The sequence below is a fragment of the Pinus tabuliformis genome, chromosome 6 (assembly GCF_031772625.1).
Source record: "Pinus tabuliformis cultivar Carrire ecotype Pingquan chromosome 6, CPIR1, whole genome shotgun sequence".
Classification (NCBI taxonomy): Eukaryota; Viridiplantae; Streptophyta; class Pinopsida; order Pinales; family Pinaceae; genus Pinus; species Pinus tabuliformis.
This window is the reverse complement of record NC_142292.1, coordinates 730,076,963-730,101,393: the sequence shown is the minus strand read 5'-3', so window position 1 is coordinate 730,101,393 and position 24,431 is coordinate 730,076,963. Positions and strand designations below refer to the sequence as shown.

Sequence of the window (24,431 nt, the reverse complement as noted above, 5' to 3'; positions counted from 1 at the left end):
AACTATTTTAGAGCTATATTAGATTACCAATGATACCTGGAGGCTTGCTCTTAAGGAGAATATGAGGAGTATCTGGATGAGCAAGGATGAGCCCATCATCACATATTTGTCAAGGTTCACTCAGGTACGAGATGAACTGGGTGGTATGGGCGTGATTGTATTTGATCATGGCCTTGTGAGTTTGGTCTTAATGGGACTTCACAAGTCTTGGTATGGCTTCCAGGATATTGTCAGTGGTAGAGAAAATTTTCCCAATTGGGAAAGGTTTTGGACTGACTACGTTCAAGAAGAGATCCAAGGAGGGACTAGAGATGATAGATTAGTTATGACAATGGACGAGGATAACCTTGCCTTGGAAGGCAAGGCCAAGGGGAAGAAGGGCCAAGGAGAGGCCGAGTCTAGTCAGAAGGGCAAGTAGGGCCAAGGAGAGGCCATGTCCAGTCAGAAGGGCAAGAATGGCCAAGGAGAGGCCCAGTCCAGTGAAAAGGGCAAGAAGAAGGATCTAAGCAAGATCAAGTGCTTCCATTGTGATGAGTTTGGACGTTATGCCACTAAGTATCCTAAGCAGAAGAAGTCCATTAAGGATCATGTAGCTGCATCAACGAAGGTAGATGTATATTATGTGCAGTTCGAGAAAGGTTTCTTATTGATTGCTTGCATGGCAAGCTGAACAGATAACAATATATGGTATATTGATTCGGGAGCATCCTTCCAGATGACCGAGAACAAGAAGAGCTTCAGCCACCTGAAGGAGAAGGACTTGCATTTTTAGATTGAGCTAGGAGATGATGGTTAGTATGTAGCTAGAGGAGTTGGTACTGTCAATTTTCAGAGGGAGTCAGGTAATCTTCTTCATCTCAGAGATGTCTCTATGTTCTAGGATTGAGGCAGAATCTTGTTTCAGTAGCTACCGTTGAGGACAAGGGATATGATATCATCTTCAACAGAAGTAAGGTGTACCTCCATCACTTAGCTTTTGGATGTAAGAATCAGATAGGTGTGAGGGTGAAGAATCTTTACAAGTTGTAGGTAGAGATAGATGCAACCTTGAGTAGCAAGGCAAGGAGAGCTCAAAGTAGAGAAGTGGTGGTTGAGTGAGAGCAGGATATAGCTCTCAAGGTGGAGCCTTGTGAAAATCTGGTGACCCTGTTAGCTCTGCTACAGTTTGCAACATTTGATGGATAAAATCAGGTCAGGCAGTGCTGGTTTGGGTTGCAGAGGGTTTGCAGCAGTTTATTTTATCCTTCCCTTTCATTTGCCTTATTCCCTTATAACTCCCGCTACCTCCGTTTCCTCCTTCCCCTTCATTTTCCTTACCCTCCCTTAACCCCGTTATTACCATTTTCTTCTATAATCTTTTGAAACCCCGTATAAACTTATTTTTCGCCTAGCCCCAGGCGCTAAGGCTTTAACACTTATAATTACGCGCCTTTTCCAAATCATTTAACCCGCTGGGGCCCTCGCCTGTCATGTCAATCAAAGCACATGTTTTAATTCTTCACCGTCCGATCTTTTCCCGCAGGATCCGACGCTTTACGCAGCCCCTGCTCCCGTAACTTGCACACTTGTTAGTCAGTGGGGAAAGTGGTTTTCCCCGCCGTCCCATCCGCCACGCGGCGCTTGTTTACTGGATCGCTCCTCCATGTACGAAAACTGCCTGTCTCCCGTGAGCAGTGCGGGGAAATCGCTTATTGCACATATGTACAACCCCCCGCTTGTTAACCTGCGCTCACCTCCGCCGCCCGATAGCTGTCGGATCTGCCCGACTGCGATTCGACGAACCTTGTTCGTCCGATCCCGTTGTCGTCCGATATCCTTCGTAGATTGATCTCTGCCGCCCGCTTGTTTAATCCAACGGCCCACGTTTGATTCCCGCTTCTTCCCGATAGCTGTTGCGAAATTCTTCCCATTGTCGATCCACGATATCCAACAGTGGATCTGCCTCCATGCCACCTGTGCCCACTGCCTCTGCCACGCTTCCCAGGGACGAAGGATAACAGTGATCAGCTTCCCACCAGCACTCTGCGCATTGAATCCTCAGCTACCACATTCAAAGAACAATACGGCCAAGGACGAGAAGGACAGCCTTGAGTAGATAAACACAACATTTCACCTGTTCATGAAGTACAACAGAGCAGCAGAAAGGTCATTTTGTCCATTAAAAACAATCAAATTGTATCAGAGCCCATATTTGATTGTAAATGTGGTTGGTGGTCAGTTATGACCCCTCTACGCATAGGTTAGCAGAGATTTTTTGTAATCAACCTCCATATATACCCAGAAACAGAATGTTGAGGTTGATGAATGTTATTTTTGATGTAAGGTTCAACTTCTGGAGACTGTAACTACTGTGATACCTGCAGCGTCTGCTCTTCATTTTCAGCTAATACAAGCTTCTTTTGCTGTTAATTGCTCACTTTCCACTTCTTCTTTGTTCCAGGTTGTGCATGTTATGCACTTTTCATTTGCTCTTGATGTTTAGCATTAGAGGGGCTGTCATCCCACCTCTGTGTTAGAATCTAGTTAGTATTATTGCATGTGTATGCAGGTTTCTGTTGTTTTAATGCCAGAGAGCTGTCATCCCGTCTGTGCATTAGGAAATAGATTTACAAACCTCTTTACTGGTTGCAGCTGGCCATCACAGGGTCCTGTGCATTTGCTGGTGTGATCAGTATTCTCCATCTTCACATTTTCTTTAAAACTGTGAGTAATTGGTGGTCTAAAGCCTTGTAGTCTAGTGGTGTTCACCCATGTCTGGGGTTAAGCACAGTAGAAGTGGTTATCTGGCTTGAATATGCAGCATTTCTTTCATTCATCCACCATTTTCCAACATTTTTGTTGAGTTTGTAATGTTTCCGAGCATCTCTGAGATACAACCTAGGAGAGTTTCTTGGGGTGATAACATTAATTGGCGCCGTTGCCGGGGAGAGGAGATTGAAGCTCAGCTTCCCTTGGAGAACGACACAGTTTCAAGCTTTGATGATAGACAAGGTTTGAACACAGTTTTTGGTTGTAATCATCTATCTGGCGACTCCACTGGAGGAAGACCAACCTTTGGCGACTCCACATTGAAGTTCTGGCGCAGCTGGTGAAGCATGCTCGGAGAAATCCTTAGAAACCATCAGTTGAATCAGTGCTTGACCCTGAGAAGATCGTTAAGCAGAAGAAAATATCGCAATAAGGAGCACCAGGATTAGGTAAGCCTTAAAAGTTCCATGTATCTCTGTTAGTGAATGTCACCTTCAGAGATTCATTTAGCTCCTTAGTCATTCATTTCCCTTTCGGATTCCAGCTCAAAGAAAGAAGCTTTCCATGCTGTCCATCATATTCCTCTGTTTCTGTCATTCTTTTCATTGATCCATTCCACTCAATCTACCAGTATCCTTTCACTTACCTCAGTCATGGTAGGCCAGCAAGCTCTTACAAAGATAGAAAGAATAGTTGCTGCTAGGTATGGACCCTTAGTCTTGCCTACCCCTTTGAATGCCATGCCTGCAGGAGATTATCAAGAATTTATGCCTAAGTTTACTGGTGCAGAAGGAGTAACAGCTGAAGAGCATTTAGAAGCCTTTTATAGCTATGCTGATAACCTGGATATCAATGAAGAGGATGTCTGGATGAGGGTTTTTGTCCAAAGCCTAGATGGGGAAGCTAGAAAATGGTTTAGAGAATTACCCCCTAGGTCTATTGCAGATATTGAGGCCCTAGATGATGTGTTCCTAAAGCACTGGGGGAATAATAAAGATCTGCTCTTTTATTATACTGAATTTGGGAACTTGCAGAGAGAAGATGGTGAGCTGCTGTCTGATTTCAACATCAGATTCAATCATATGTACAACAGAATGCCAGTTGAAGTGAAGCCTACCCCTACTTCTGCTATGATCACTTATGCCAATGCCTTCGATTCTCAGTTCTGCCTGCTATTAAGAGAAAGAAGATGTGCTTCTTTGGCTGATATGCAAACTGCAGCCTTTGAAGTAGAAGCAAACATTATTGCTATAGAAAGACTCGAAGGTGATGTCGAAAAGAGAAGACAGGGAGGTGAGTCCTCATCATCCTCAGAGCCTGAGATCGATGAATTAGCTAGGATGATTGAGTTTTTAGCCTCTGAAGTTTCCAAACTAAAGGCTGAGCAACATTTTGAAGAAGCAGGAGCTCATTGTTCCTTTTCTTTTCCAACTCCATATCCATGTAGAGGAACACAGGAGCAGTTGCAGATTTTGCAGAGAAACAGAGATGCAAACGAAGATCAAAGGGTGAAGACCCTTTGTCAAAATATAGTCATGGAAGAAGAGCATCCTGATGAGGAGGAAGTTTATCATTTGGAAGGTGCTTTCTTAACCAGGGCTGCTTATGAAAAAGCATTATCCATAGGTACTGCTTAGGAGTTTGTTGTAGCTGTAGAACAACAAGCTCATCGGCAAAATCAAGTAGCAGCAGATCCCTTCATCCTCGAAGAATCTGAGCTTGAATCCAACCCATCTTCCCATGGCTATGCAGATCTGCAAATTAGCCAGCCTGCTACTATTCCCAACCCAATGATCAATAAGGGAGAGGAAAGCTCCCCATCATCTTTTGTTTCTCTGTCTGCTCAAATGACAATCCCTTAAAGTTGCCCCCTGAACACTGAGGCATAACAAAATTCAATGCTCAAGGCTGAAACTGATCATCTTAGTCTTGATATTATGAAACCTGCTCAGGTGGCCTCCACACAGATTGAAAAGGCAGCTTATCAGATGACAGAGGAAGAGGGTGTACAGTTTTGGACTCCTCCTTGGATGAGGATTGTTCAAACAAAGATTCAGGAGCAGATAATGTTTCTGTGTCCCCTACACATGAACATATTGGTACACCATTCATATTTATTGTGCAGGCCACAGGTGACAAAGATAAGTACACAGCAACAGTGGTTATTCAGCAGGTGTACAGAGGCTCCCATGAAGAACGTCCAAGGAGGAAAATACACAGAAGGGAAATGAAATTTGATCCATATTTACCTATTAAGCTCAAATGTCCTAAACTTTTTGAGGTAAAGGATCAAATCAATCCTGTTTTGCAGCTCTATGATGAAGGGGCCGAGAGCAGGAGGAACAATTTTGGTAGCCCAGCAGATGGGCAGTTTTTGAAGTTTTAAGTTTTCAAGCCTTAATATTGTAATTGTGTTCTTTTAGTATAGACTTAATTTGACTCCATGCCCAATGGATACTAGGCAATGTTTTTAAAGCTGAGTTTTGTATGAAGGCATTGGTTTGCAGTTCTTGAGACCTCACAGGGAGGATCTCATCCCCAGAAGGAGCCAGTGTTAGGTCTGCTACAGTTTGCAACATTTGATGGATAAAATCAGGTCAGGAAGTGTTGGTTTGGGTTGCAAAGTGTTTGCAGCAGTTTATTTTATCCTTCCCTTTCATTTGCCTTATTCCCTTATAACTCCCGCTACCTCCATTTCCTCTTTCCCCTTCATTTTCCTTACATCCCTTAACCCCGTTATTACCATTTTCTTCTATAATCTTTTGAAACACCGTATAAACTTATTTTTCGCTTAGCCCTAGGCGCTAAGGCTTTAACACTTATAATTATGCGCCTTTGCCAAATCATTTAACCCGCCGGGGCCCTCACCTGTCATGTCAATCAAAGCACATATTTTAATTCTTCGCCATTCGATCTTTTCCCGCGGGATCCGATGCTTTACGCAGCCCCCGCTCCCGTAACTTGCACACCTGTTAGTCAGCAGGGAAAGTGGTTTTCCCCGCCGTCCCATCCGCCACCGCGGCGCTTGTTTACTAGATTGCTCCTCCATGTACGAAAACTGCCTGTCTCCCGTGAGCGGTGCGGGGAAACCGCTTACCGCCCATATGTACAGCCCCCCGCTTGTTAACCTGCGCTCACCTCCGCCGCCCGATAGCCGTCGGATCTGCCCGACTGCGATCCGACAGCCCTTGTTCGTCCGATCCCATTGTCGTCCGATATCCTTCTTAGACTGATCTCCGCCGCCCGCTTGTTTAATCCAACGACCCACGTTTGATTCCCGCTTCTTCCTGATAGCTGTTGCGAAATGCTTCCCGCCGTCGATCCACGATATCCAATGGTGGATCTGCCTCCATGCCGCTTGCGCCCACTGCCTCTGCCACGCTTCCAAGGGACGAAGGATAACAGTGATCAGCTTCCCACCAGCACTCTGCGCATTGAATCCTCAGCTACCACATTCAAAGAAAAACACGGCCAAGGACGAGAAGGATAGCCTTGAGCAGATAAACACGGCATTTCACCTGTTCGTGAAGTACAACAGAGCAGCAGAAAGGTCATTTTGTCCATTAAAAACAATCAAATTGTATCAGAGCCCATATTCAATTGTAAATGTGGTTGGTGGTCAGTTATGACCCCTCCATGCTTAGGTTAGCAGAGATTTTTTGCAATCAACCTCCATATATACCCAGAAACAGAATGTTGAGGTTGATGAATGTTATTTTTGATGTAAGGTTCAACTTCTGGAGACTGTAACTACTAGAGAATCTGACTGGTAGAAAAATTAGTGAGGAATACCTCACTCTATCACTGGAGATTTAATACTGATCCAAACTCTAGATGGCAAGTCCCACACTGCCTCTGTGTCAGCCTACGCAGTTCACCATCACAACTACTAGGCTCTGCGTCACCCTTCTTGTTGGCCGATTTTCCTTTGGAACTTCGACTTTTTTGGCCTTTCGGTCTCACACCACGACTTCTGGCTCTAAAACTCGACTCTCCAGCAAATTTCGAATCTCCTCTCCAGCTCTGTGCTGCCTCAGCGTGGCTCTGTGCTACCTCTTTTGGATCTCTCTTTGCCTCGTCTGCAATGTATCCCCAGATCAGGAAACTCTCAAACCAGAAAACTATGTTTGCCCCTCACTGCAAGAAATCTCCTTGATGACCTCTTCAACAACTGCTGCGTTGCTCTCTCACTTGATGTGTCTTCCAAATGCCCATTAAGCCTCTTCTTATAATCCTATTGTTGATTAATCAACGGTCCAGATTAGATTCTAATCAATGGTTCAGATCATTTTTCCTTGATCCTCGCCTTCTTCTAGAAGTTTGACCCCCAGTTTAATTAATATCTTTTAATTATTTTAATTTCCTAAGTTTAGACTTAGGCATCCATTAAAAATAATTAATTCTTTTAATAAAACTGTCTCCGGGTGGAATTTCCCAAAACGATTCTGGGTATTTTGGAATGCATCCGATGCTACCAGAAATCAACAAGCCTAAGCCAGTATCTCAGTTTGAGTCTAAGCTAGTTGGAAGTTGGGTTGAGCAGCTGGATGATGAGGAGTATAGCCCAGGGCTAGTGGAGGCAACCACTTAGTCAGAGACTTCCAGTATAGGGAGAGTTCGAGCCAAGTGGGCAGAGGATTTGGTTAAGGGAGATCAGAAGAGAGTTGAATCTTCCAGTATCACTTCTAGCTAGAGGAAGCAGCCACAGAGGTACATAAGGTACATGGCACTTATGACTAAAGTGATAGACTTGCAAAGCATGGTGGGAAAGAATAGGTCTTCAAATTAGGTTCTGTAGAAGAAAGCATGGAAGTCTTCTAGTTCAGAGGGAGCAGTTGCAGCAGCAGAGAACGTGGTAGTGTTGGAGACAGATCCAGGTGGATGAGGTTCTTCCAAAAGCACCTTCCTCGCTAAGAGGGAGTGTTGAAAATAGTAGCGAGAAAGGTCTTTCTTTGACTTGTGCCTTAGTCCAGGAGACCTGACTTGTGCCTTCATTAGCATGCACGTGTTCCTAAAAGTTAGGACAAGTTCCTAAAAATCAGGGCAAATTCCTATAAATTAGGACAGTTCATGAAGAAGTTTAACTTATGCAATTAGTTGAGGCTCAAATGTTTGTCTCCTAGTGCTAGTTAGAAGCCTCAATGGCTATTTGTGGCTAGGACAAGTTACATGAGTCAGTTAGACTCAGTTAACTAGTCAATCACAAGACCAAGTTCCAAAAATAGAACTTGCCAGATTTAGCTCATTCAAATTGCTTACAAGGAGATCAAAAGGCACGATTCTGTTCATTGTTTTGTGAGCACGAGTTGGTGAGACAAGGTAATAGAGAGCACAAGTTTGTGTGTGAGAGCTTGTGAGAGGAAGAGTGTGCAAGAGAAGCTTGTGCACAGATTGGTAGAGGCTATTTTCCCTTGGGAATTGTGCTAGGAATTAGGAGGTAATTCCTAGTTAATAGGAGCAGCCTATGCGCATAGATTGAGGAGGAATGTGCTAGGAAATAGGGCTCCAGGAGTGCGCAAAGGATAAGGGAAGCAGATCAGGGGTCTTGCAGGTGTTTTAAGGTTAGGACAAGCAGAGAAAACCAAATTGGTTTCTAGTGAAACAAAGTTGTATTGTAAGAGATCTGTTGCTCATTTTTCTATCAATAAAATTCTCAAACAAGCAGAGGGTTTTCCTAGTTGGGTTCCCTAGAAATATTGTGTTGTTTTGCTATTGTGTGACTGTGATTAATTCTGTTCTATTCCGCTGCAAATTGGTAGAGAAATTCTGTCTTGGGTTACAAATTAGTTTCAGATTTGTTCATTCAAGCAGTAGTGGAATTTCAAGGAAATTCTACATGTTTGTTTGTGTAAAATACATATCTTGGGGAAACTGACCGAGGAGTTCCCCTCATTTCAGGGGTTGTACCCAGAGTAAACCATATTATTTAGGGCTCAAGGTCAATATAAATCATTAAGAGTTGAACATGTTACTTGTGGAAATTGATCCTGTGTGGGGAGGATAACACTTGTTTTCTCAATCAATTGGGCTAGACCTAATTGACGAGGTAATGAAGGCAATTATTTAGGCACTGTATATCTTGTCTGCATGGTTTCTTGAAGCTTTTCCATTGTTGTTTTGAGTGTTGTTTGAGTATTGCTGTGAGTGTTATGCAATCAAAGTAATTTTTTATGATTTGTCATATTATGTAAACTCATTTTTATTTTTAAATGCAGGTAATTTTGTTATATCAAAAGTCAATTAAATTGCATATTTTGACATTGAAATTCTGTTGTTGTACCAGACGTTTTGAAATAAACCTGATTTGATGATATAGGCTTTTCAATCTACTGTAGATTTCAAGCATGGATACAATCATTTGTTGAGCTTTTTCTTTTTTGTTTGTAATATTTGAATGGTTAATTGAATTTCCTTTGATATTGATTGTAGATTCATGTTGATGAAACAAAGGGGACGCTTCAGTTCGCAAGCAGAGCATTACGTGTCACAAACTGTGCTCAAGTCAATGAGGTATTATTTGTTTTTAACTTTTAAGTCTGTTTTATATATGCGGGATGTCACTTGATTAAGGTTATGCTTGTTCCTTGCAAGTGCTACGTTGTTCATGATATTCTTGTTTAGTGTAGTTTAAAGTACATGCCTATGGAAAATAACAGTTTGGCATTTGTAGAAAAGGCAACAAAGTTAACTGCTTATTTTGCTTCAGGTGATATTGGGGCAGTTTTTTTGGCATTTTATAGGTTAGTAATGGCTTTTGCTTTTGGACACAGGTCATGACCGATGCTGCTTTGCTAAAGCGTCAGAAAAAGGAGATCGAAGAACTGCGGTCCAAGCTGCAGGTTATTTCCTTACTGATGTGTTGGTGTTTTGACATTTCTAAGAGTTCAGATAGAGTTTATGCATTAACTTCAGAGATTTTCTTGTTCTATGCAATGTTTCTATTCTACAGGAATCTCATTCAGAGCATCTAGAAGAAGAGATATTGAACCTGCGCAACACATTGTTACAGGTACAATCTGGCATGTTATTGTCTGTTATCAGTTTTTGAAATTCTGTAAACTCAAATTTTCCTGCTTTGGTATGGGAAAATTGACGTGGTGTTCTTGAAATGACTTTGAAGAGTGAACTGGAGAGGGAGCGCATTGCTTTAGAGTTGCAAGAGCGTGAAAGACGGTTAAAAGAGCAGGAGCAGAGGATTGAAAACTTGAGTACAATGGTTTTATATTCAACCATGGATGAGAGAGACAAATGTGTTAAAACGGTTTGTCAAATGGCTATATTCTGTATATATATGGTTTAAATTTGATCATTTAGAAAGATTAAAAACTTGAATACTCGAAATATGAAAGACTTTTAATAAAAATTTGAATACTCGAAATATGAAAGCCTTTTAATAAAAATGAAGGATCAACAGTTTGCTTTTTCCAATATTCTACCTCTACTTTGGGTAGAAAATTCTATATTTGAGTTTTTTCATCTGTCACGATGTATTTTCTGCTGTTCACAGGTTAAGTTTTGATTTCTTGTGATTGTTGCTGCTATCAGTAAAACTTTACGTATATATACTTTCATTGAAGTTCTCAGCTAAAAAATGTTGCTTCCAGTAGGAGGATTATAGAAAAAGCTGAGGTGCACTTTTGAACTACAGAAAGATAAATCAGAGAATAATTAAAAAAAATATCTGTTTGAAATCTTTTGAGCTTTATGTTTTATACTGCACAATGACAGATAAAATAATTTTATTGATGTTGACAACTGAACGAAAAATGGGTCATTGGAACTGAAAGAGTACAATCAGTGTAATACATAACAATATTGTATAAGCTGTTCCTATAGCTCTTCTAACAACAGTAGGAAAACACTAAGAACAAAGCTAAAATACTAGCTCAAAGATATAAAATGAAAAAGGAAATCTTAAATTAAAAGCTTAAAATAAAGTTTCTATTGGGAGCCTCTGTAAAAATTGTATGTTATTTTGCAGAAAACCCGCCGTGAAACCTGGTGCCCTCGTGCTGTGCTGAAGGAGTTTACAGAGGAGGTGAGACTAGTAAATTTTGTTTTTAAGCTTTTGTCTGAAAATTGTTTTATGATTGGAAGGTTATCGTTGCTGCCTTGCTTTTTTATACAGCCTGAAGGTTGCGTTGTACAAACTGTAAACCTGATTCAGGCAGAAGTTTGAGATTCTCTGTTAAGTGAATTCTAATATGCTATTCTAATTTATGTGAAAGGGAGTAGTTTCTAGTGTTGTAATATGCAAGAGGGATTAAACTTTGTAATGACATTCATCTAGTTTAAATCTTAAAGTGAAGAGGTGGGAGAGAACCCAATATTGCTGTTGTGAAGAAAGTTGGAATGCGGTGGGGTGTAGGTTGGGCGGACTTTAAAGATGGCTCTGCTATCCAAGGATTTTTGGGGTGTGCATATTGTTTACTTGTCAGGCACGGTCTTTTTATTGGATAGATTTGGCTTGGTCTGAAAGGTGGGCTATTTGGAATTTATGTTTGTGTTGAAAGTGGTTCAAATTATTGTGGAACCAGTTATATTCCTTGGCAGGGGTTGAATGTTGGGTGCGGTATGCAAGGGAAACTTAGGAGTCTTTTCAAATGGTCTCTTTGAGAAGCAGGGGTTTTGGGAAAATTGATGGATGGGAATTGACATAGGGAATATAATAATGGACAAGGATGAGAAAGGTAATGAATTTTTTGTGCTCTGAATGTGACATGGATGATTCGAGTCTTGGACTAGTAAGTTATGGTTCAGCATTTTATTTTTAATTGGAATCTGTGAAAAGGTTTACTGGTTGGTTCTTTCACTCGTATACTTGCAAATTTGGGTAAACTCAGAATAGGTTTTATGAAGGCTTGGAAGATATAAATTGCTTTATTGACTTTGGTATAGCCTTTGTATTTTCTTAGCTTGTTGTTTTGTAATGTTTATTGCAATCCACATGCCTTAAATTTTAATTGCTTTGTATTGGACTTTCGGTTGCATTCAAATTCTTATTCAGTTATCTATGTATAATTGGAGTATTCATAGAGTCAAATTAGTCTATTTGTATACGTGTACTTTATTTGAAGATCAATGATGGTGTTAATTGTTTATTTTTGGTAGCATCGGATGTGCTCTAGCCATCAAAATTGGTGGAGAGGTTAAGGCACATGAGATCTCCAAGACCCAGAAATCGTTTGGAGAAATTCCACCCGGATGAAGAGATATTAAAATAATTAATATTTTTAATGAGACCCTAAATCTAAACTTAGGAAAATTAAAATATTAATGTGTATTAATATAATTTGGGTGAGAAAGTTTTAAATAATGAGAATCAAGCCAGATCTAATCTTAGTCGTTGATTAGGGACTTAATCTCGGCCGTTGAATCGTCAACAGGAAAAGTATAAGAGAAGGTTTGAGGGTCAGTTGGAAATACACCAAGATACCAAGACAGATCAGTCAGTTCGATTTTCTGGGGCGAGGTTTGCTGAGGAAATCGAACAAGTGATCAGTTGCAGTGAGGGGCAGCTCAGCAGGAGGCCGAGGAATACATATCAGAGAGGCAACAGAGTGCCGGAAGAGGCTGTGCAGAGCCTAGGAAGGCTGCTGCAGGGGCAACAAGGATTGACGTAGAGGCTAAGTCACCAGGTTCGAGTTCGAGTTCGAGTTCGAGGACCATGAAATTCGAATAAAGTTCGGCAACTAAAATTTTGTCGATAAAATTCGACATATAGAAATTCGAAAAAAAAAATGTATATTAAAGACAGATATATCATATGCATATGAGAAATGGTATGGCAACTTCAAATGCGTTTAAAGTCTTGATTTAGAAACAATACAAATTGCTTTATTTCTGTTATTGACAATTGTCATTGGTGATTATCAATCGACCTACCACTGGACCACAGCCCTGCTTACAAAAACTAAATTGTTATGCAACCAGATTTTTACCAGTAAATTCTCCGCATATCACTGATTTGACTTAGTAACCTCTGCCCATGTTACTGATCTGAATCAGTGACGGTCAAACATGTCCTTGTTATTTAGTATTATGGTAGTTTGCTTCATTTTAGTTTAGCGAATTATGGATGGAGTCATGGGTGCCTATTGAATCTTTCTTGCAGTTGCAGATTGAATATGGACAGTTTAACAACTTTAATTCTGCCTACTAAATAAATGAGAGGAAAGTCAATAAATGTAAACCCTGGAAATCCTACAACATGCCTGGCTTTTAGGCACAAACAACTTCATGTTGAAATTTACTTTCAGTTTATTTCATATTAAATAGGGGGCAGTTTAACAACTTTAATGCTGCCTTTAAATAAACGGAAGAGAGGACAATAAATATAATCTTGAAAAAGCTGCTTCTTTGCCTGTAAATTTGTAGTTTATCATGTTTTGGTCTATAGCTGTTTCTGTTCTGTTTTAGAATAACTGAACTACGTGCCATTTGTTTCTTAAAGATCAAGCAAAAATGTTCTTATATATTAATTCAGGCCCTCGGAGAGAGAGAGAGCTTCCACTACTGTTCATGTATACAGAACTTGACATATAAAAGTTAAAACATAAAAGATTTAAAACAGATCACTGATGTCCCTATAGATAGTATTTACCTATCATTACATGGAAACACTAAATAACTTGAAAAGAATTGTACAGAATTCAGAACAGACCAGTGCAGCAAGTCCTGTAGGCTGTGAGCAACCATTCATAACTGTTTTTTAAAGATAGATTGGCATAAAAAAATATACAAAAACAGTTTCCCAGTAGGGGACCCCTTGTATGCTAAGATATTTAATTAATGAACAGCAAATATATATTCTTTTGGCAGTTCAATGAAAAACTCTGCATTATAATTTATAAGATAAAAAGACAGTTTAAAGTTTAAACTTTAAAGTAGCTTGGCAGTTTTAGAAAATTGTTCATGCAAAAACTAAACTAGAAATCTAAAACAGGAACACAAGTTTTATTCTTGATGTTCCTGTTGCCCACTTGTTATATCAAAAAGTTCTATGTCATCAAGAGCAGTATGAGATGTGAATCCGCTAGATGCTTCAACACCAGATTCATCAGTGAATTCCCTGTCAGTGTTTATGTCACTATCAATGTACAAATCAGCATCATCCATTGTTGCATTTGGAACAGGATCGATCCACGGAGTAGAAGAATTGGATGACTCTTTAGCCACATTCTTCAATGCCAACTGCAAATTACTACGAACATAAACAAGATCTTCTAATTTTCCAGATGACAGTCTATTTCTTTTTTTGGAATGAATGTGGTCAAAGGAACTCCAATTCCTTTCACATGCTGATGCACTTGTTCCCTGGCTTAAGATACGAATTGCAAAAGTTTGCAATTCTGGTGCCCCTGAACCATAAAATTCCCACCATAGTGCTGGATCACTTCTGCTCCTATCATACTTTGCTGATTTTGTTCCAAATAATCCTTCTTCTAACCTGTATTCTCTCAACTGACTTCTGATCAAACCTGCAATCTCTGGATCTGGATTTAGCTTCTCAATAGATTGGATAAGTCCATTCATGATTTCTTCGTCCCTATGTCTTGGTAACCCAAACAATCTAGGGTCCAAATAGCATGCTGCTGCGTGTAATGGACTATGCATCATCTTCCATCTATGATCAATTAAATCCCATATCTCCTTGTAATCAACTTCCACATTATCAAAAGCAGTTGCAATGGCCTCTTTGCAATGATCAAGGCTTTCATAAACAAAACCCATACAAGGTTTGTCACCATCAACCATGCGGAGCACATTAACAATTGGGCCACAAATTTTTAAAACCTTGTTTGCATTTTCCCAAAAGCCATTATTGAGCACTATTTGTTCAACATTTTTCCCCTTAGTTTCATTTGAGAGGGTAGATCTCTCCCACTCAGTGTTGCAAAAAACAGCTCTTAGGCTCGCTTTTTCCTCAACAACTCTTTTCAGAGTAATATAAAATGTGGCAAACCTTGTATCACAAGGCCTCAACAACTCTTTTGATGCATTCTTCCTGTATATGCTCAAAGTGAGACGATGGTTGATGATGAAGTTTGAAATTGATTTGGCTCTTCGGATTGTTTCATTGACCCAAGGAAATTTGGCTAAGTCATGCAACATTAAATCCAAGCAATGAGCTGCACAAGGGGTCCAATAAATCTGCCCATATTTTTCCATAATCAACTTCCCTGCACCAACACAATTTGATGCATTATCTGTAACAACATGGACAACACTTTCCACCCCAACTTTGTGAATCGCTTCATCCAAAATTCCAAAAATAAATTCTGATGTCTTCACTCGATCCATTGCATTCATTGCCTTCAAGAAAAGTACCCCTTGAGGACAATAAACAAGCACATTGATCAATGGGCGATGACACAAATCTGACCAACCATCACTCAAAATTGTGCATCCTGTAAGCTTCCAGGACTCTTTAATATCAGCCAACTTTCCTGTCACTCTGTCTTTCGCTCTCTTTAGCAAAGTTGTCCTTAAAGCTTCAGATCCAGGAGGAACATAGCCCTTCCCAAAATCAATGGCCTTTTTAATTACATTTTTAAAATATGGACTCCTCGCCACATTAAAGGGAATTGCACATGCATAAAAATACTCAGCAACAGCGTCATCAACTTCCTGTTTCTCAACAGGTTTCCAGAATTGATTTAATGTTTTCGGCCCACCTGTTTTTGCTTGAGGAGCTGTAGAACTTGATCCACCAATGTTTGAAACTGAATTAATGGTGTTGGAGGAAGACATGGCAATCTCCCTCTCAATTCGCTGCCTCTTATTCACCCTTTTCTGCCTTTGCATCTGTGAACTGGAATGGTCTTTCTCCACTTTGGCTTTTTGTTCATCAGTGATCTTAGTGCAGGCTTCAACACCACCTCCACTTCCATTGCTAATACCGAGAAGGTGATCCACTGCTCTAGTCAAAGTGCCAGTGAAATTATGTCCACACAGCTGACATGAAAGATTAAAACCATCTTTTTGGATAAAATTCCAAGCTACAGCAGTTGATTTTGGGGGTGCCATTGGAATTTAGAAGTCTGAAATGTCTGGCACTGCAATTTCTGAAATGCCTGCAAATTTTTTTGAAATTACATTTTCGTTAGTCATGAGAACTCCTTTATTTGGTTGTAAACTTGTAACTTACAGACTACAGTTGTACAGGTACTGTTGTGTTTCTTGATGGTTCTGATTCTTCTATTTTTGTACTGACATACTAAGCCAACATTGAACAATATCATTTGATTGTTTTAAGTTTTAACTAACAGTACCATTGAAACAACAACGTGACAACACTTGTCTATCAGAAGAAAAGTTAGGACCCTCCACACATTCAATCAGAGATGGAAATGCATAGAGAGTGGATCTGCAAGACTGCAACTGCACATGCACATGCACAGTGGAGTGGCCTGCAGTGCAAGACTCAAGTGTGGATTGAGGATGAGAATTTATGAGAAAAAGGTGATGATTTTTCCTATTGTTTCCACCGCATCTGCCACCTATACGGTATACCATCTAATTTATCAGTAAAATACAGTGAAAACTAAGATTTGATATGATTTATTTGTTTTTAAATGCAAGGATGGTTCCCTCGGGCCTCTCTGACATATCTGGGTTGTCCATCTACGTTACTTAATAAGCTGATAATCCCTGGACCCTAACTTGGAGGCTCTCTCCAAAGAGTCGTATTTATTAAATACAAGATATATTTTCTTGATTAAAAACAATATTAACAGAATATTAGATCACCCTAAAGAGACATGCCTAAGTCTCAATAATATAGTAACATCCTCCAAAATTTGGAACTCAGTAAAGGCTAAAGAAGTTTGTTGGACTATCAGAAGCAAAATATCAGATTTATGCCTATGAAAACTAGTTATGATAAATCTCTAAAAAGATCACACGAAGAGGAAACTTTTGTTATTGCAAGCATAACAGTATGGCAACAGTCGACTTTGTGAGATTACATCCATTAATTAAAACTTTATTTTCTATTGATTAAATTAAAGTTGCATTTTTGTGAAAGGTTTGGAGGTTTGGACTTAAAAGTTTGCCCAGGATACTGAAGGTTTGGAGGTTTGTTCTGGACCAGTTTGGCCAGTCATAAAGGTTTGAAGATTTGTTCCAGACCAGTTTGGCAAGTCCTTAAGGTTCCAGATGTGACCAAAAATAATAACTATAGTAAGCATACCTACTGGTCCCTAGCTACTGTTGTTAATATCATTAAATAAAGAGATTGAAAAGGCTGTAGACTCACGCTGTAGACTCACGCGGCAGTGGGCAGTGGGCACGCCTGCAGTTTTCTCGGCCTGCAGTTTTGCACCCTCGGGCCTCCAGCACTTGCCAAGTTGCCCGGACTCCGCACCAAAGGCTCTTCCCTTTAAACTTAGCCCAAACCAACGCACCAAAGGTTCAAAGCCCTTACGTATCCGGTATCGCCTATCGCCGATCGGTATGGAGACTGGACATCGTTCTGAAGCTTCAGATCCAGGAGTCGGTATGGAGACTGGTAAACACAAGCCCTTACAAGTTACGAGTCGTGAAGTCTGCTGAGTGACGAGTCTGGACCGCCGACGCCAATGAAACAATGAAACAATGAAACCCAAACAGGAACAATAAAACCCGCGGGCGCGCGAAAAAAAAAACGAATTTAATGGAATTTCAACGAATTTAAACAAATTTCATGCGATTTTGTTCAACAAAAAATCGAATTCGACTTGAAATTCGAGTTCGCCATTAAATTCGGCGAACTCGAACGAATATGTTCGTTTGCCAATGAAAATCGCCGAATTTCGAATTTAATGGATAAAATTCGGCGAATCTGGTGACTTAACGTAGAGGCTAAGGAGGCCAGCGCAGAGCACGCAGAGGGCCAAAGGAGCCGACACAAAGGCCATAGAGGCTAATGCAGTTGACGCAAAGGGCTTCAGAGGTTGCACTGAGGTGATTCAGTGAGATAGACTGAGAGCTGATTGGCTGACGCAAAGCCAGAGAGGGTGACGTAGTCCCTAAGAGGGTGACACAGTTCCAGAGAGTGCGTGGAGCAGCTTTCGTTGTCCAGCACAAGGAATAGTCAGAGTCACTGTGGGATCATTCATCCGGAATATCTGTCTTCGGATAGAGGTATTGTTGCCAAGGAAATTCTCTGAAGGGTGAGCCATTTCTGGCACCCTAGTTGTATTCAGAGTCTGCTTAATAATAAAACCCTCTATATGCTGCACCGATTTTCCCGCATTGGGTTTTTTCAGAGATGATTGTCCAAAAATAACAGTGTCCCTTGTGTTGTCTCAATTTATTTCAGTTGCTGATCTGTATGTTTGTGAAGGCTGCAATTGTGTTTATTTCGATGTTTATATAATAAAATAAATTGTTAGTGTAAATAACAAGTAGGAGAGAATAAACCAGATATTGCAGTAGGGGTTTTTGATGTGTTAGATTCAGGAATTTTCACATTAATGTTACAGGTGATCATGTCTGTCTCTCTTTCATTTCAATTTATAGTTATGCTATGCTTCATTCTGAAGTCAAAATCCTTAATTTTGCAAGATTATATAGTCCCTGGAATGGAATGATACTCACATGCAAGAAAACACAAGTGAGCAAAGTATGCAATTATGAGAGATGATTGTCAAAGTTGTACGCATCCTATATATTGTGTTAACTATGTATAGAGGACAAAATTGTGTGGTGAGAGTGATCAAAGTTGAGCAAGTCTTTAATAAAATACAATCAGGTGGTTCAGAAATGAAGTTGGGCCAAGTCACCCCAAAAGGATAAAAGCTAATGTGCACAAGTGTACTAAAGTACAAAACCTATAAAGTAAAGCTATTATACATGTTTACTCCTGTCCACTAAATGGAATTTCATCAATTCCATCATGCTTGGAGGGAATCACCCTTCAGTTTCACTGAAGATTGGGAAATTGTTGCTTGAATGTGTATTGGGACAACCACTTGGCTTGAGTGGGTAAAATGCCTTTATGGCTATTAAGTGGTGATCTGATGTTGTTTAGTGGCTCTTTTGTAGTCGTGAAGAAGAGTATCTAGAGCTTTGGCGTCCAAATATGTGACTAGAACATATTACTCCAAGTGAGAGGGATCATAGCACTTGAGTTGGATGCAATTTACCATATCATGGATCTCAAGTTGAGTTGGTAAATTCCACTCGAACGGTTTGGAGTTTGAAACCCATTTTCTAAGTGATCTTATAAGGATTATAGCAAATGGGCTTGAGCTTGTGATCTTGTTGTGTTTTGAAACACCACTTATCCAAGTAAAGTGAAAATCTTTCAATAACTTGAAATGTGGTTCAACTTGATGTTGTTGTGGTGTCTTTCACATGCCCTATGTCTTATAAATGATGTCATGGATTTTGGCACGAACTTTGGCCAAGTTTTGAACAAAAGAAGAAGCTTGTGAGAGGGATCATATAACTTGAGTTGGGTGGCATTCATTACATCATGGATGTCAAGTTGAGGTGGCAGATTCAACTTGAAGGATTTGGGATAAGGTCATGGAATGGTATTGCATTAGTGATTATATGTCCTGTCTTAGGAAGCATTTGTAATCACATAAGGTGTCTCTAAGCTTGTAAGGGAAATCACAAGGGTATAACAAAGTGCATCCTTCAAATTTGTAATGCTCATTTTGTTTTGGGGGTCTAATGAGGAGTCTTATGACTATTGGTCTAAATTGATGAGAAACGAATCTAGAAGTGGTTGAGGCATTTCTCGTTCAATTTCATGTCTCTTAAGAAGCTCTCAAGGTTTGTGCTATTGGTTGGTGTACATGGTCCTTCAAAATTCAGAATTTGGTAAGATTTGTGTCAATTCCTTTCTCATGAGTCACAAGACCTTGATGTTAGACAATAATTTGGCTAAAGAATGACTTCGTCATTTATCATTGTAGCTTGTGTTGGTAGAGTAGGTCCAAAAATATTTGGACATGCTTTAAATGATGTCTAAAAAATGATGACAAAATTACCAAGATGTGGAATGAAGATGTTGCCTCTTATAACAAAATCTCAGTCTTCTTGAGGTAAAGTCCTAAAGTTCAAGTGTAAGACCCTATCTAATTCAAGAGGGGGCCACTATCAACTCACCAACCCTACCTTCACTTTTGGCTAGCTCTCCTCTAGCTGTAAGAGGGTTTTCCCTAGTAATGTTAGGGATCTAGTGGCCCAACCAAACGAAGTCAAAAGCCCCCTAGGGATTGTACTTTTATTGCCACCAATTCAAGAATTAAATAATTAGGGTTTAAGGTGGATCTTAAATATAGGATTGTTGGAGTTTTTTAGGGTAATTTCCAAGATTTGAGTTCAACGAATTACAAAATGATTTGGAGAGTAAACCCTAGCTAAAGGATTTTAAAAGGATGATGGAGGATAGAAGATAATTTCCTTCTCTTACCAATATGTTTTTTTGGGGCATATAGGCTCAAGAATCAACATACTAGAAGAAAAATGGAGTAGATTTAAGTTCAAAGACTAAGCGATACCCACTTGTGAACAGACAACTGGAGTGGCGCCTAGAGATTTTTTTTGAAGACTCCATGCCCAAGGATATGTCAGAGGCCTCAATGTACCATCAAAGTTCTTATTATCATCAAAGTTTTTAAACTCTAGCTTCTTCTTCTCATCTTTTTCTATTGTACTTAGATTCCACAAGTCCTGTGGGGAAAATGTAAAAGTGATACTAGTATGAGGAGTCAAGTCATGTAATAGGTCTAGGTAACTTGGGACCTTGTCATCAAGTGAGTTTACTCTGAGAGGTGTTTTTCACTTGGTTAATTATCATATCCTTACGAGGACTTAATAATTAATTGAGTTTTTTTCTCCAAGCATAGCCCTAAAGCCGAAGTGCGGCTTGATGGTGAGGCCTTGGGTGAGTCCTAGTGTCTAGGGTTATTGTATTTTACCATACTAGATCACACAAAAAATTTTGTGGAATTTGATTAGGTCTAGGGGGTCATTTTCTAATTTTTTAAAATTTCCCGCCAGGTGGAAATTGGAATAGAATTTGTATAGGAAATGTAATAAGTGATGTCTAGAGAAGCTGTATGGGGTATGTTTGATCAAAACTACACCTCTCACCCTCAAATTTCTACTATGACACACTTTGAGGGGTTAAAAATGTGTTTTAGACCCTCAAAACCCACTTCTTAAGTTTAGTGGGAAATATGGCAATAAATTAAACCAAAAATAAATTAAATAGAGAAAAATAATAGCTCCATGTGACTGTCCCACTGGGAGTCCTAATGGCTGCCCCTGTGGTTGCACCTGCTGCTGGACCAATGGAGCTACAACCTTCGTATTGCTAGGAATGTAGATCCTGTATGCCTTTGAGGTTTTGCTATATCCAAGGAGGAACCCCTTCTCTGCAGTTTGATCTAGCACATGGCAATAAGCAATACTGTCGAAGATGCTGAAGTGACGAACTTCTGGCTTCTTTCCTTTGAAGACTCCTTCTGGTGTTTTCTTCCCCAATGCTCTATGAGGAGTCTTGTCCTGAATATACACTGCTGTGTGACATGCCTCTGCCCATAGAATCTTGGGCAAATCCTGGTCATGTAACATTGCTTTTGCAGCCCCAACTTTAGTTCTATTTTTCTGCTCCGCTACTCCATTCTGCTGTGGATTGTATGGAGTTTTCCACTCTCTTTAGATGCCTTCTTTCGCACATAAATCTGTGAAGTCTTTATCAATATACTCTCCACTATTATCTGAGCGAAGTACCTTGATCTTCTTCCCTGTCACATTCTCCACGAGAGCCTTAAGCTCTTTGAAACAATAAAAACCTCATCCTTGGTCTTTAAGAAGAAGTGCCAGGTTTTCCTAGAATGGTCATCAATAAAGGTGACAAAATATTCGGCCCCACAAAGAGCTTTGGTGGACATCGAGCCACAAATATCTGAGTGTATAAGTCCTGACATGCCATTTGCTTTGCTATCACTTCTTGGGAATGCTGCCTTAGCATATTTCGCAAGCACACATGCTCTGCACACATCATTGTCTTCCGTGCCAAGTTCTGGAACCCCTATTACTGTCTCCCTGAGCATCTTGAGTGCTCGATGATGTTAATGTTCCATTCTCCTATGCCATAGCTCATTCAATTCCTTCCCACTACTACTGTCATTGCTTGCCAGTGCCATTGGAGAATCCAGCTGTAACATATACAACCTGTTGCTTTGAACTCCAATTTGTCTCACCCTCTTCCAACTCGGGTGTTTGACAAACACCTTCTTCCCTACGAAGTGGACATTATATCCCTTATCCTATAGTTGGGATATTGAAATTAGGTTCATACCCAATCTTGGCACATGAAGTACTTTTGTAACGATGGTATTTGTTCTTGACTCCCTTTGAAAATCAATGGTACCTTCCCACTGGAGTACACTTTGTTCTGTTTCCCATCGTAATCTGGAAATCCATCTGCTCCTCATTGTAGCTAGAGAAATATTCTCTAACCCCTGTCATGTGAGTTGACGCTCCACTATCTATATACCAGACACCCTGTGAAGCCGAGCCTGATAAGCAAGCAAATTCGTCCTCCAATTTGGAAGACAACTCTGAAGCCCCCTGAATATCAAATCGATCCATGGTCATACTAGAGAATTTACTGAAGACAAATCTGTATGCTATTCCTCTTCCACTCCACTGATTTTGCTGTAGCAAACTGCTACAAAACCCTCTGTGTTGAGACAAGAAAAACTGCTCAATGAAAATACTGATTTGCTTCACCTGAAATAATTGCCTGCTAGAATAGCTACTGGGCTTTGCGAATTTTCCCTGCTACCAGCACCAGAAAAATTGAACCTTTTGCGCAAAAATTCGAACTGCTTGGCCAGTTTCTGCGCAAATCAGAAAGTCGAACTGCCAGACTCCCTCTGAATCTGGACAATTTCTTCCTTTCGCTTCTAAGCTTCTTGTCTAAACAAATTAGCTCTGATACCATGTGAAAATTTCACCATCGAAATCTTATTGCAACAATTGGTATTATTTCATTTGAGTGATAATTAAATTAGTAGTTTATTGCTACAACAACAACACAATAAACTGTTAATTTTAGATAACAATGGTATGTTCTATGCTTAAGAGCAATTTACTTCAATTTTTCTTATTAGCCCAATATCAATTTCCAGATTAGCAATCACATTAACATGACAGTAAATGCAGATAGAACATAAATAAAAACAGTAGAAGACAAGCCAAGACAAGAGGACACAAGATGTGGTGCATGCCAGGGACAAACCCCAATGTGGGGAAACCCTTTGATCAATTCTTCTTATTATTCTTCAAAAGTTCAGCAGAGAGAGAGTACAATATACAAAATTCACTTGCCTAATCAAAGTCAAATCTGTCCAGTCAAACAACAGTCACAGGAAGCCCTAACTAGAAAGTCAACGTTGGTCAATGTGGCAAAATTTCTCCTCCAAATCAGTGCTGTCAAACCGAGTCAACTTGGCCTCCAACAACAATGTTGAAATTTCTAAGTCTGACACGTTAGAAATTCTTACGACATTATTTGGTTTATTTCACCTACTTGTTTATTCCATTAACAAGTTATTTATGCATATAAATACTAAAAATAAACACAAATGCAGCCTTAACTCATATACAGATCATCAACTAAAATATTGGAACAAACACACAAGGGACACCGTTATTTTTGGACAATCGTCCCTAGAAAAATCCAATGTGGGAAAACCGGTGCAACAGTTATGAGGGTTTTATTATTATGTATATTTCTTGAGTATAATTAGGGTGCCGAACTGGCTCACCCAACAGAGATTTTTACACCGCAGTAATACCTCTTCTCGGAGACAAATATTCAACAAGTCTGCCCCACGAAAATCCTTCTGGCGCTTCTCCAAGGTTCCACGTCAGCCCTGCTAGCCTCAACGTAGCTCTAGAATCCTCTGCGTCAGCCTTCTGCCTCTTTGCGTCAGCTCTTTGGCCTTCTGCGTCACTCACGCAGGCCCCTTAGCCTCTGCACAGTCTCTAGCTGCCTTTGCTTGGCTCCTGTTGCCTCTGTGTAGCTCTGGCTGTCTATGCGTCAGCCTCTTCAGTCATTGCGCTGACCCTCAGGCACTATCTCTGCCTCTCTGTTATGTACTCACTGCCCCTCACTGCAACAGATCACTTGTTCGAATTTTCTTAGCAAACCCCGCTCCAGAAAATCAAACTGATTGATCAATATTGGTGTATCTCCAACTGACCCTCAAGTCTCCTCTTATACTTTTCCTGTTGAGTCTTCAACGGCCGAGATTAAGTCTCTAATCAACAGCTAAGATTAGATTTGGCTTGATCCATGTCATTTAGAACATTCTCACCTAGTTTTATATTAATACCCATTAATATTTTAATTTTCCTAAGTTTAGACTTAGGAACCCCATTAAAAATATTAATTATTTTAATATCTCTCTAACTGGGTGGAATTTCCCCAAACCATTTCTGGGTCTTGGATATCTCATGTGCTTTAGCCTCTCCACCAATTTTCATGGCTAGAGCACATCCGATGCTACCACAAATCAACACTCCCTCTTAGCGAGGAATGTGCTCTAGTAATGCTCCACCACTGAACATCACACTGATCCTCCAACACCGGTACCTGTGCTGATGCTGGGCCTGCTGCCCTACATCCATTGCACTGTTGCCTCTTGTACTGCTGCCCATGGCTTTGC

At 40.1% G+C, this 24,431-nt stretch overlaps 1 protein-coding gene across 3 annotated transcripts in view; it reads left to right on the top strand.

The window, feature by feature from the left end:
• Positions 1-24,431, top strand: part of LOC149260784 (kinesin-like protein KIN-7O) — a 314,791-nt gene that overhangs the window by 64,059 nt on the left and 226,301 nt on the right. For all 3 annotated transcript variants that reach the window (XM_089421110.1, XM_089421112.1, XM_089421115.1), the window contains exons 10-14: positions 9,178-9,258; positions 9,519-9,587; positions 9,698-9,757; positions 9,869-10,009; positions 10,730-10,786. In XM_089421110.1, coding sequence (XP_089277236.1) covers positions 9,178-9,258; positions 9,519-9,587; positions 9,698-9,757; positions 9,869-10,009; positions 10,730-10,786 — 408 coding nt within the window. The remainder of the gene's footprint in view (positions 1-9,177; positions 9,259-9,518; positions 9,588-9,697; positions 9,758-9,868; positions 10,010-10,729; positions 10,787-24,431) is intronic.